Source organism: Oreochromis niloticus, linkage group LG17 (genome assembly GCF_001858045.2).
Source record: "Oreochromis niloticus isolate F11D_XX linkage group LG17, O_niloticus_UMD_NMBU, whole genome shotgun sequence".
NCBI lineage: Eukaryota > Metazoa > Chordata > Actinopteri > Cichliformes > Cichlidae > Oreochromis > Oreochromis niloticus.
Window position 1 is genome coordinate 10,658,706 of NC_031981.2, and position 13,605 is coordinate 10,672,310.

The window sequence follows — 13,605 nt, forward strand, 5'->3', positions numbered from 1 at the left end:
GTTAAAAAAAAGTTAAAACTTTACAGTTTAGATTACTTTTCAAAATTATTAAATGAATTTATAATAAAGCATTTTGAAATGCATTTTGAAAAACCACTTGAAATGTGGTTTCAAGTGAAAAACCAAGACTTACAACATTAGACCAGCTGGTATCTCGAGGATGAGCTAACTTTAGCTTTAGCAAAAGCTACTGGAGTTACAAGAAACTACTAGCGGTGACTAAAAACTGGCAACCGCTAACTAAACTAAACCTAAGCATGTCATTACAAATGCTACACTTCATTTTCTTTTTCTAGCTAAAGCTCTAAAGCTAAAGCTCCACATACAATTACCTTTTTTGTACTTGGGAACTGAAGTTAACGGTAAATGGGGAAAAAAGGACACATGAATGGCTAAAAAATAACACCTCCAATAAGATTGTCAAATCGTCTAAATAGTCTAAATATTCAGAATTAAGTGAATATGTGAATATATTTGCCTCCTTCCTCATTTCTCTTTATATATTTATTTTTTGCATATTTGTTACACTCACATGTTTCAGATCATCAAAAAATATTAAACAAAGATAAAACCAGTAAATATAAAATACGTTTTTTAAATAACTATTTCATCTATTAAAGTGTGACAAAAATGCAAAAAACAACAATAATATGAGAAGCAGACTGACCACGCTGTCCATATAGGCCTCAGTCCAAATGATGTCATGATCGTGGTTGATGACCATTGGCCGGCTCAGAACATGGAGGTACTCCATAACGTTTTCCTGGACATCAGCCAGTGTTGAGACATGAGTGTAATAACCTGCAGAAGACACAGAAAAGACACACACGTATTGTAACTCATATCATAAACTACTCAGAAAACTGAGAAGCGTTCTTTTTAGTTTTTGGAAAATAAATTGTTCACCTATTATTTTTAACTCAGGTTTCTGCCTTTGGGTATTAAATTTAGAAGAAGAAACTCATTTATCAGACATCACAACACCCTGTATTCCAAAAACATGAAACAAATATCCCAGCTTGAATCTCCCACTGATACAAATATGTTTTTGACGTTCTTTAAAGCTTGGCTTAGTCTAAGGTTTGTGGCATTTCTACAAGTGGGAGACAGTGACGTCAATGGGATACCTGCAGTGAAGCTGCTCAGCGACAACAGGCTACTGAAGCTCTGCCAAGTGAATATGTGCAACATATTTCCCCTTGGTAACATCTCCCAAGAGCGCTGGTGCAAACACTATTAAGCAAACTGAAACTGCATCCAGAAGGTTTACGCAGAAGCTGTTTGCAAGAAAACAGCAACAAAATATCTGTTTGACAGATATCTGCCTGCTGGTAGAAGCAACTATCAGTTTATGCAACAAAATGGATTGCACCTGTTACAGAGACACAGTTATGACATTTTTGGCCAGGGATATGTTTGCAGTGTATCTGTGCTGATTATCAGTTATTTAGCCATGGATTTTTATATGCTAGAAGGAGCTAATGTGATTATTTCCTAAGCTGCTGCTTGATGCCTTGTAATTCACAAGGGGGCAGCACCTGATACTTAGTTCCTCATAGTGCCACCTGGAATCACCACAGGGCCAGCACACCTCTTTTGGGGTTTCGTAAGATTCAGAAAATTAGTCTTTTTCACAAAAAAATATTCTTTAATCTTCAATTTATTACTGTTGCTGTCTTCCTGTAATGATTATGAAGGATTTCTCAGTACAAACAAATGTGACAACACAAACAAAGCCATCAAATTTAAAGACACTGGGCTTTACCCTTGTTGTTGCAGGCAATCCATTTGACATTTTCAGCAAACGTCATCTCCCGTCCAATCAAATAGGTGAACACTCGAACCTGGAGAGAAAGTCAGGTGCTATATGTAGTACGGCGTGATAAGCCACGCTAATTTAATACTCTGAACAGCTTTTAAAGGATGATATTTGACTGTGCTGGTCTTTATAATACCCGTCGTTCCGGCCAGTTAAACTCTTGAAAAACATCCTGGAAGTCCTCCATGGCTCCGTCTGTTATCAGCATGATTGCCTGGTTACACAGGCTGCCCTGCCCCAGTGCAGTAGCCTAAACACATAAATATGCACATCCAGTTTAATCAGTTTTTAAAATCTGCACTCAAGCTCTGTGTATTGTGGAGGTAGGAATTCCTAAATAACTTCGCTTCGCTATTATTACGGCCAAGGGGTTGCTATGATTGTGGCAAGGAAAGACAAACCTCATTGAGAATCCTGAAAGACTCCTTCATTGCTTTTTTTACTTTGCCCTCTCCTTTCACATGAAGCTCTTCCACCAAAAGCTTGAAATGCTGGAGCGAGACCCAGAAAAGTAGACACACAGACACTGTCAGTAAGCCAATGCGCTTCCCTTCGGGCAAACGCAACCGAATTAGTCACAACAGAAAAAAGAGAGCGAGGGAGACATAGAGAAGAGAGTGCAGTAGAGGGATTATCCCCGGTTTCCTGGCACACTGACCACTAACACCAAAGCTACTGCAACACCAGAAGGTAATCAAGATTAATCAACACACAAACAAAGACAGATTCACATGGACATATAAGGAGGAGGAATGACCATGTAAAAGTGTTTTACTCAGTTTTAGAAAGCTGTAAGTGTGCATGGACTTCTTTTATAAAAGACAAACCCTGCAAAATGTTGCATCTTGCATAGCACAAGGATGGATATAAACACTTCTCTAACTAGTCACTTGTATATGAAAATGCGGTTTAAACACTTATCATGACAAAACTGAAAAGGAAATGTGCTTTCTTTGGTGTCAAATACTAAAAGAGAACAAAAACTGCTGCTAACTGCTATTGTCTCTGTGCAAAAAAGGGTTGAAATACAAAGCATTGGCAAAGCCACATACAACCCCAGATCAAACATGTACATGCACGACCACTGCACACGGCTGCAGCTATTTATAGCACGTAAGAGGAGGTCTTGTGTCTGTGCATGTGAATAGTAAATAATTAGAACAATAAGAATAATTGCAAGCGTAGTGAAACTGGTTTCATGTGCTGTAAATTATATTTAAATATAGACATTTAGTCAAACAAGTGACTCCAAAACTGTGGAACGATCTCCTTTTAAAGATCAGACAGGCTTCTTCTCTACCTGTTTTTAAATCACTTCTGAAAACCCACCTCTTTACCCTGGCCTTTGACACCACGTGAGATATTGGTTTTATTTGAGTTGTTTTTAGTTGATTCTATGCTGTTTTATCTTATTTTTCTAATATAGGGCTGTTTTAATTTTGATGTATTATGTGTTTTATTTATTTATTTTTGCTGTTTTCTGTTATTCTATTGTTTTTAACGTATTTTCTGTACAGCACTTTGGTCCTGTACTGGGTATTTTAAAGTGCTTTATAAATAAAATTGGTTTGGATTGGATTGGAAACATGCTCGAAATAACTCAAATTGTTGTGAAGTATTATTAACACTACAACAACATTGCAAATTGCATTTAATCCCACATATCTGCTCTGTGCTATTCTGACAAATGAGACTGTTTGCTTATGTGCATTTGTACTGTGTCATTGGGGAATGTTTTGTACTGCATCTTTAACATGGTTGGCTTGCAGCCTCCGTTCGTGTTAAGTAATCTGTCCAGTAATGAAAGCTGAGAAGTGACCCAGTGTGACTTTCAGTAGGACTAAAAGTGAATGGTTATGTAGAAATATTGGAACTCTTGTATAACAAGCGCAAAACTGATGATTGTCTTCCTCTACATGTGCGTTCCCACTTGTGCAAGTGTGTCAGCCAACATCTGTAAGCCCATTCTGCTACAGAATATCCTATGTATTCACCCAATCAGATCCCTTACTGACAGGTCATGTGACCAACTTAAAATTGTCAGCAGCCGGCGACCTCACCCAAACTGCCATGATGTGGAGGGGAGTGAAAGTAGGGCATACTTACAACAAATAAATACACACACAGACAGACTGAGCAGGTGTTGGGAAGTAAAAAATAAAGGAGAACAAAGGGATGAGAAGAAAAATAAAACAATGACATTATTGGTGTTGGACATAGAAATAATTCAAAAGAGGAGAAAAGAAGGGAAATTGGGAGGAATATTGATATTCTTAAGATGTTAGCAGAGGCCGAAGTCAGGCTCCTTCGACCACACACGCTCTTCTAGGGTTTTACTGGGTAAATCCTTTAAAGGGCAGGTTGTTTTAACTGTGATGTGATTACGGCATAAGCTTTGTCTTCAGGGTATTAGCAAGATAACTTATAATTATTAAGTTACAAGAGGTTAATTCACTTAATCAGCCATGAGCATGAATGCATGTGGCATTTGTCAAGGGCTGTTTGTGTGTCTTACCTCTCGGTTATCCAGATCAGCCTGTACTAGCGTGCCCTGGAAGCAGGGCTCCACGTAGCGAACATAGTCACTGTACTGGAGACAGAAACCAATTCACATGAACCAATATGGCCACTGAGCAGCTAATGAAGAGTCAACATGATTAACATTTGCAGCAGGGGACAAACAGTTGTTAGTGCAGTTTTACGACCTGCAGTCAATCACCCTGAATATCACAAAGTAATTAAATTACACTTAATCTCTCCAACCAACCATCTTTAAATATTGACTGTTCATAATGTAACAACATTGAAGTTGTCGGATTAATATGGAGTATGATTTTAATGTGTTCAAAACCAGTTCTATCAAAGTCAAAGCTACGTTTCATTTTGAATAGACCTCATAAAAATAATTAACTAAACCATTTTTTAAACTACAGAGTTTAGATATGAAGAAGTACAGTTTTTTTGTTTTGTTTTGTTTTGCTGCACGGTCACTCGGCTGAAAGGAGTGTAGCTTTAAATTCTGGTAAAAATACAGCTTAAAGGCAGAGGATTTGCAGGAGGCGTATGATTACACACGCAGTAATACCAGGATAAACCATGCTTATTACACAGATTTGTAGTTGTAGGGTTACACACAGCCAAAATCCCCCCCAAAAACCTAAAAAGAAAACAAATTTAGAAGCTTTGATGTTACTGAAAATTTATGCCTGGCATGAACCAAATTTTGAATTTGGATCTGTTTGCATGTGTGTGTGCATATGTACCTCCATGTGGACCCGTGCATTCGTTCCAGTGCATTTGTGTGTTTGGGCTTTAATCTCTATGTCACGCTCATCCAGACTTAGATAAATGCTCATTGCATTGGTCTTTTGTATGACTGTTTGCGCATATACTTACAGCTATGATGTTAACAAAGTCATTTTCTCCCAGGGTGTCCAGGATTGTATTAATGGTGTGCTTGGCTATTGTCAGTCTGAGTCCCTTCATGCTGCCACTGACATCCACGACGATTACTACATCTTTAGGAGATGTGGCTGCTTGTATATACCTAAAAGGAAAGAGAAAGAAGAAGTAGGTATAATATGCACTACAACCTACATTTAACACCAAGTATGACCAGATTTGGTGTTATGTACTGCTAGTCCAGCAGCTCGGAGGAGCAGACAGTGTTTATCCTTTTATATGTTCCTCTGTCCGTCTGTTCGGTCCCTTCATCTCTTTATTGCCATCCCCTGATTTTTCCAAGCTAATTAACATAAATGAGATTTGCCCTCAAGCAGCAGGTGTGATCGGCAACTTTCCAGATTTACTCTGTCTGTTTCCTTGATCTCTGCTTCCCAGGACAACTGTATTTATGTCTGGAAACCAGACAGAGTTCCCACAATCTAAACAGTCCTTTGTCTTTGTGATAGATCTCTTTACAGCAAATAAAATGTCACACGTTTCATTGCAAAGGAAATAAGCATAAACACTAAATTAATGATGGCTGAATTCTAGTTAACTACTTTAGTGTAACAGTGCATATTACACTGTCATGTACACTCACCGCACTTCATTAGTCACACATCGCTAGTACAAAGTTAGACCCCCTTTTTCAGAACTTCCTTAATTTTGTGGTATAGATTCAACAAGATCCAGGAAATATTCCTCAGAGATTTTGCTCCATATTGACATGATGGCATCACATAGTTGTTACAGATTTGTTGTCTGCACATTCATGGTGCAAATCCCCTTTAACTATTAGATACTTTTTAGTTTCCTGTTCTTAGCTGACAAGCGTGGCACCCGATGTGCTCATCTGTTTCAAGGTTCAATGGGTTGTGTCTTCAGAGATGCTCTTCTGCATACCTTGATTGCAACAAGTGGTTGTTTGAGTTACTCTTGCCTTCCTCTCAGCTCAAAGCAGTCTGGCCATTCTCCTCTGACCTCTGCCATTCACTTGATAATTCTTGCTCCATTTCCCAAACACTCAACACCTCATCTAGTATCAACAACCACGTCACATTCAGAGACACTTGAATCATCCTTCTTTCCCATTCTGATGATAAGAATTCTTGAGACAGTCAAATACACCTAGAAAGTATGGGTGAACCATACTAGACTGCCTAATGGTGCATAGTCACTGTTGACTGGGAGTGATCAGATCTGTAAGTGGGGTTTGGAGCTTCACTTTGAGAGAGCTAAAGATAATCAAAAGGCATCAATGGGGAAGGACGGCGCAGTGTGACAGCAGTATAGCCTTACCAGTTTCTGTTTCTGCAATCAAATGTGACGACACCGTTTTCATCTGGAGTCCATTGGATGCCTGAAAGAAAACAGAGAGAGTGCAGATGATAGTCAGAGGACAAACACCTGCTTGGACGATTTTTTGGTTGGACGGATGAACAACTGATGTCAAAATGAATGCTGTGGTAGCATTGTGTGATGACAAACTGTCAAACGAGGCTGTGATGGGTGACGCAGAGGGTGAGTAAAACAAGCTGTCACGGATCTTGTGTTAATTACTCTCACTCTCTCTCACAACCACACACACACACATGCACGCACACACTCAGACAGACATGTACGCACACAGAATTTATTAGCAGCCAGACTCTCACCGAGACTGACTCATCATGTTTGACTGTTTCTTGCGCTGTCAGTTGCTGTGTAAGTACAGTACACTGTTTGGCTTATGTAGCTGAATGTTTATCTACAGTGCTGTTCATGTTGTTTTAACACTGCATCATCACAGGAGAAAAGTGCAGCCAAGGGTATCATCAATTAACACACTGTGCTACAATTCTGGGACGCACATTTGCTGGCCCAAGTGTAGGTGACTCAGACGTACCTGGATATAGCCTGAAAAAGCCCGTAGAACTGCCAAAGTACTGCCAGGTGAGAGTTGGATCCTCCTGGAAGTTATCAGCGAAAACATCGTTCAGAGCCTCAGACATGAAGACTCCATTGAGAATATCAGGATCTACAAAACAGAGAGAGGTAATGTATTCTACTGCTAATCTAGTGTATTATGCAGCATTTGCAATTATATTTAAGGCTTTACGGTTGTGTTACCTCTGTTGTAGACATTTGTGGGAACTTGTATGTTACTTTGCTGTATGTTGACTGGCAGTTTATTAAAATGTTCGTTTTCCTCCAAAGGGAATTCTCCACCCAGTGGGACTGGATTCCCATCCTCATCCACAGTGTTGATCAACATGGAGTTATAATAGTCAAACTACAGAAAAAAGTAACAGTTGGTGACTGTACATATATATTAACATGAGTAACCAATAAGAACAAACAGTTGGTTATAATTCAGTTATAAGTCTGTGGATTTTTTTTCAGAAAGGCTGAAAATCAGCTCATAAACTGGATCATTAAAAGACAAATTGAAGCTGGATTCACTCTTGAGGCTTCACAGTAGCTATCCATCTTTAATATACAGTTTGCGGTTAGTTAACAAAGAGTCCTATATTAAAATGCCTGACGTCAGGTCATTTCCCTTTTTGCAGCTACTGTACTGGTGATTAAAACACTGCCAAATTATATCTGGGTTTATGGTTATGCATTATCAGGTGTGCAGAGGTTTTGAGTGACAAGTGTGGGGCCGCTTTGTGTGTGCCGTTTGGTGATGAGGAGTTGGGCATTTGATTTCTCTGGTAAAATGCTCTTCTAAGCTCGTTTTTTTGCTAGCCTAAATTTGCATCCCATTTGTTCTCACATCTTTACTGCTTGGTGAGCGGTTACTGGAGGTTGCTGGCTATCTCTGTGAAATCGGTGATACCTTCTTGCAATTGCTTTGGTCACTAGCAGATTGTTGCAGCTACCAATGGTTTGCATGAAAGGCCCCAACTTGTCTTCAGACACTCAGCAGCTAAACACAGAGCAGTAGCAAAACTTGGCAAAAAACTGCAACGCAAATGGAAATGAAGAATGTTTGCCTTCAAAGTAAAAGCTTTGCCTTCAGGTGTTTCAAGAGGCATAACTTTTTAAGGTAATCTGTCTCTGTTTGCAGCTTGGGTCAAAACGTTCACAGCTTCACAACCGCTCAGTGACTAACTGTTGAGTCACTTTCTTCCTTGCAAACTTTGGGCAACTGTAGCAATCTACTGTCCAAAGCAATCAAAAGGAAGGTTTTAGTGTAGTTCCCTATACCTCTTTGAAAACAATTTCACTTAGCCAACCATTGGACAATGAATTGGAGAATACATATTTTTCCTAGAGTGTTGCCAGGGACTCACCAGCCAGTCTCGATGCCAGGGTAACTAAGGCCTAACCAAGCTAGCTACTCAGCCAGCATTAGCATTAGCTCACAAGTTGCTCACACTGCCCTTTTATCCAAATCACATATTCATTTCATTAAAAAAATGAACAAACAACAAAAATGGCAAAATTTGAGTTTATCCACAAAGTAATAGGTGGTTTTATGGTGGGGACATACATTTTTACATACAGTGTCTGAGTTTCCTGCTATGGGACTCTTATCCTGTATAAGCTGACAAATGAAAAACTTTTAAGCAGATATGTCACCCTTACCTCAAGTGTTTCATTGTACTCATGGTCCAGATCTGCATCCTCTGCTGCTTCTGCTAATCTCTGTGATAAAAGGCAAAGCATTAAAGATTTTCTTTTTCTTTTTTAATTAGCAAAGTGCAGCATTACACAAACCCACGCTGCTTTACCATGTATCAGTGTTTGATTTGATGATTGCCCATTTAATTGGCATTAAAGGTGTTTTTACTCTGCATGCATAATTATTACCTTAACAGCTTTCATCTTCCTCCCAAGCATCTCTTCCATTTCTTCCGCAAACCTTTTCACCAGTTCGTCTCCATTCACCTCCTCTATCTTCACTGTACCTTCAATATCCTTGTATTTCTTTAAAACACACACACAATTCAATTTAAAAAGAAAGATTTGTTTAGAAAAATGTAAAACACTGTGCCAGCCTTTGCAAGACTGTTTTAAGACAACAAGACACAATTATAAACGATTTCTACATTTTCAACAGCACACGAAACCAAACAGTAATAGGCAGACATAGAAACGAGTCTTTATCCTGACATGTTATTATAGCAGTGGCATTCAAAATGATCACCAAAAAACAGAATAAATTTTTTAACATATTTATGTGTTATTTTTTTTTTCTAGTCCAACAACCAGTTTGCCAAATAATACTCATAGTATTTGTTCACAGTAGAATCACAGCAGCTGCATAAATGCAATTTAAGGGATCCCATACTGTTACTGCATGAGGACTGAAAGGTTAATTTCCTGCACTAAAAATAATGTAATGACATTTACCCGTCTTGTTTGTTTTGCCTTTATAAAGATGATTACCATTAATTACAATGTTTTACAATTATTATCAGATTTGCTCAGGAAATAGATTCGATAAGCCATGTGTCCCATGCAACAGTGCAATATCCATCTAATAACTAAGATAAGTTAGATACTCATATGGATAAATAACAGATGTAAAATGAGAAAAACCCACAATATACGGATCTTTTGCAGGTTTGTTTGGGGAAAAAAGCCCTCTTTGTAGCTCCAACATGTTTATGACTGTCAAACAGAACCCCAAACACTCAATATCCTACCCAGTTTACTCAGGCAAGAAGACAGAATCACTAAGTGTTCCACTTATAACAAGAAGCCTATCGATTAGGCAGAGGTGGGTGATTTATGGCTCCTTGGTGCAAGGATACGACTAAAGCGCTGGCTGCTATTACACACCACTGGCTGAATAAAAACACATTTTGCAGATAGGAAAGATACAGCAAATTAATTGGGCTGTTATGGATACAGTTACTACAGCAAGTGTTGCTCGTGTGATAACTGAAGCACTTACAAGCACCACAATGCTTTCTGTTTTTGATCAGGTTGATATCTTACAAGCTGTGAGGTTGGACAGTGTAGAAAATTGTTTATAACAGCTAAATCAGTAAGGATTGGTTATTTGTACAGCTTGTTTGGTTAACGTTGTTAACACACATTTTGTGAGCCTGCATAGCAGATGGTGAATGGACCTGCTAGCGATACTACAGGGTGGCATGCAGTGCAAGCTCACACGTGCTAATTACTAAAAGGCATGTCTGAATTGTATTTGAATTAAATGTGTCATCAGATTGCTCTCTAGGCCATGCACAGATGTTGTACAGCAAATGTATGTCAGTCTGCCGTGTTCTTATTGGCTGATGTAATGCACAGAAGGGGGAGAAATGATGAATTCACACTCTGCCCCTTTCAGTTTTGCAGCATAATGTCGTATTTTCTCTGTCTTTTTATCAGACTTGATATTTGTCTCTCTTCATTTAAATATTGTTTCTAAGATTTCTTTGTCCATTCCCAGCTTCCAGTTCCAACTTTAGCCGGTAATACAATAAGAGGTGCAGGTAGAGGGAGAGCTCAGCCCCAAATAACCTTCCCTGTATGTTTCTCTCTGTATACTTTTGCGTGACTAATCATCAATAAAGGCATATTAATTCCTACCATAACCATCATTAAATATAGTGTAAAAATAATAATTTGCTTGTCTGAAATGGGAAATTAGTGAAGCATACTATGACGCATCTTGTAACATAGTAACTGACAACAAATGTACTTGGGAATGAAGCTGTCTTGGGCTGGTATGTACAGTATGAGTAATCATTTGTTGATGTCTGACATCATCTATTTATAACTGTATATTATATTAAATGGACAGTTCACCCCCAATAAAATCAAGTCCTGCTTGTTTTGATGTGAATCGCCCCATTTTGGTGAACCTGTTGTAATGGCACTTCACTTGGCATGCTCAAAATGGGAAGGAAATACATACAACCCCCCCCCACTCAGCAGGAATGTTCCATCCATCCATCCATCCATCTTCTTCCGCTTATCCGGGGCCAGGTCATGGGGGCAGTAGCCCAAGCAGAGAAGCCCAGACCTCCCCTCCCCAGCCACCTAATCCACCTTGTCCGGGGAAACACCAAGGCGTTCCCAGGTCAGCCAAGAGATATAATCTCTCCCGGTGGGAGATGCCTGGAACTCCTCACCCAGGAGACATCCTTGTCAGATGCACGAACCACCTCAACTGGCTCCTTTCAATGTGGAGGAGCAGCAGCTCTACTCTGAGCCCCTCCCGGATGGCCGAACTTCTCACCCTATCTCTAAGGGAGAGGCCAGCCACCCTTCGGAGGGAGCCCATTTCTGCTGCTTGTATCCGCAATCTGCTTGTATCCGCAATCCGCAGTGATGCGGACGCTTGCAGATACAAGTGTCCGCATCACTGCAGCTGCAGCACCAATCCGTCTGTCGATCTCCCGCTCCCTTATCCCATCACTCGTGAACAAGACCCCGAGATACTTAAACTCCTCCACTTGGAGCAAGAACTCGTCCCTGACCCGGAGTTGGCACTCCACCTTTTTCCGGCTGAGGACCATGGCCTCGTATTTGGAGGTGCTGATTCTCATTCCCACCGCTTCACACTCGGCCACGAACCGTTCCAAAGTCAGCTGGAGGCCATCACCCAATGAATCCAACAGAACCACATCATCCTTGAAAAGCAGATGAGATTCTGAGACCACCCAAGTGAAAGGCTTCCGCCACTCCCTTCCAGAAATTCCGAACCAGTCAGCCGACTAATGTAATTCTCTCTTTTTTTCTCTGTTTTTGGTCTCCACCAACTCCAAATGGGAATTTCTGTCTATTTCAACAACTTGCTTGTTTCCTGCTTGCCATGTGGTCCTGGTAATGTGACTTACTGTGCAGTTTTAAACCTGGTTACTAAAAAAAAAAAAAAAAAAATCCAAAAACCTTGCTATGAGTCATTTCATGTAGAAGCTGCTTTTTTCCCCTATTGATCTCCTTACATGAGCTGTGTTACCATACTGAAGAATGCAATGTAAATATTAATGGCTCACCCAGCTGGCTTATAGTTAATAAAAAATGTAATTTCATAGATGAACTGTCTCTTACCTTCTGCAGAAGTTTAGCTCCAGAGTACCTGGCGGACAAAGCAGTTATCTCTTTGCCAAATGACACGGCCCACTGCTGCACCCTGAACAGACAAAATACATTATCAATGGATGATAGATACCCTTATATAGGTAAAGACACAGCTACTAGCTCAAATTAATAAATCCATTATAAAACACTGGAAATGACCAGAAATGTACACAGCAAAACATTTAAGCACTTACTTCAAACTCACTACTGACAGAGTGAAGCAGATTATTTGAAGGTGATACTTAAAGTAGACAGTGTACCAGGTCAAGAGGTTATTCTGTGCTCAATAACATGCAGCAGTTCTACAAATCCTCAGTGTGAATGCCACTGAGGTAAGGTAATAGAGTTTAGAAAGCAGACAGGATGTGACAGATGGCTCAACCTATGGGGAGTCAGTCAGCTCGCTGCTAGTTTGCAGGCAGTCTTGCCAGCATCGGTACTGAAAACTGGCTTATCATTTGTTGACTTGTTGATATGGTCATTGCAAAATTTGAGCGTGTTCATTCTAAAATGTGTACACATGTACTGTCAATATTCTTCTTCAAGAGATTTCGTTTACTATTATCATTCTGGTTAATCACAATCTAGCCGATCAATGTTCTTCCTATTTTAAAATTAAACTTATTAAAATGGGTATACTATAATTTTCGAACCAGTATCTGTACCAGTCAGATTAAGAACAGGCCTTTGACACACCAACCAGGTTGTAGCAACAACTTCAATGAACAGTAAAAGTATTTTACTTACTTCATTCTTTAATAGATAAACTTGATTTTATCCCCAAAGAAGAAAAAGATCTGTGTGTACACTTATACTGTTTATTCCAGAGCAAAGACGTGTTTTGAGTAACAGCTCACAGAAAGGTGCAATGTTTCCTACTGGCATTAGGGTTGCATAGCCTTAGAGGATAAAGATCTGACCTTCTTGGCCTGAAATGTTCCGGTCGTGACACTGTTAACTTTCACAGCCATAAGGGACCTGCTGCCATTTCTTCCCTAGGCAGAGTGCGGCATTTGGGGCTTAGTGACCTATGTTGGACAGTTGAACTCTGGTGTCCCCAGAGCTTCATCTGCCGTCACCAGCCTGACTGCTGACAGCACATACAGTAAACTCTTTAAGCTGTATAACTACAAATCTTATACACTGCACTGAATATAACTCCAATCTGCACAGGCAGACATTGCTTTATGGTTTTGGTTGATAGATGTAAGTATGTAAAGCCTGTTATACAAACATTAACAACATCCATGCTAACAAAGTGCTGTGCTTCTCAGTCTCTCTCAACCCCTTTAATTTGTATCACTTTAACATATACA

At 39.7% G+C, this 13,605-nt stretch overlaps 1 protein-coding gene across 5 annotated transcripts in view; it reads right to left on the reverse strand.

The window, feature by feature from the left end:
* cacna2d4a (calcium channel, voltage-dependent, alpha 2/delta subunit 4a) overlaps nt 1-13,605 on the reverse strand; it is a 103,135-nt gene that overhangs the window by 81,628 nt on the left and 7,902 nt on the right. For 4 of the 5 annotated variants that reach the window (XM_025899694.1, XM_025899695.1, XM_025899693.1 and 1 more), the window contains 12 exons: nt 12,260-12,341; nt 9,062-9,178; nt 8,837-8,896; nt 7,373-7,535; nt 7,149-7,280; nt 6,563-6,623; nt 5,216-5,366; nt 4,335-4,409; nt 2,221-2,310; nt 1,956-2,069; nt 1,766-1,844; nt 668-801 (listed from right to left, as the gene is read on the reverse strand). In XM_025899694.1, the coding sequence (XP_025755479.1) occupies nt 668-801; nt 1,766-1,844; nt 1,956-2,069; nt 2,221-2,310; nt 4,335-4,409; nt 5,216-5,366; nt 6,563-6,623; nt 7,149-7,280; nt 7,373-7,535; nt 8,837-8,896; nt 9,062-9,178; nt 12,260-12,341 (1,258 nt within the window). Of the gene's footprint in view, nt 1-667; nt 802-1,765; nt 1,845-1,955; nt 2,070-2,220; nt 2,311-4,334; nt 4,410-5,215; nt 5,367-6,562; nt 6,624-7,148; nt 7,281-7,372; nt 7,536-8,836; nt 8,897-9,061; nt 9,179-12,259; nt 12,342-12,483; nt 12,612-13,605 lie in introns of those variants that run through there. The other variant, XM_025899696.1, reaches the window with a different exon arrangement.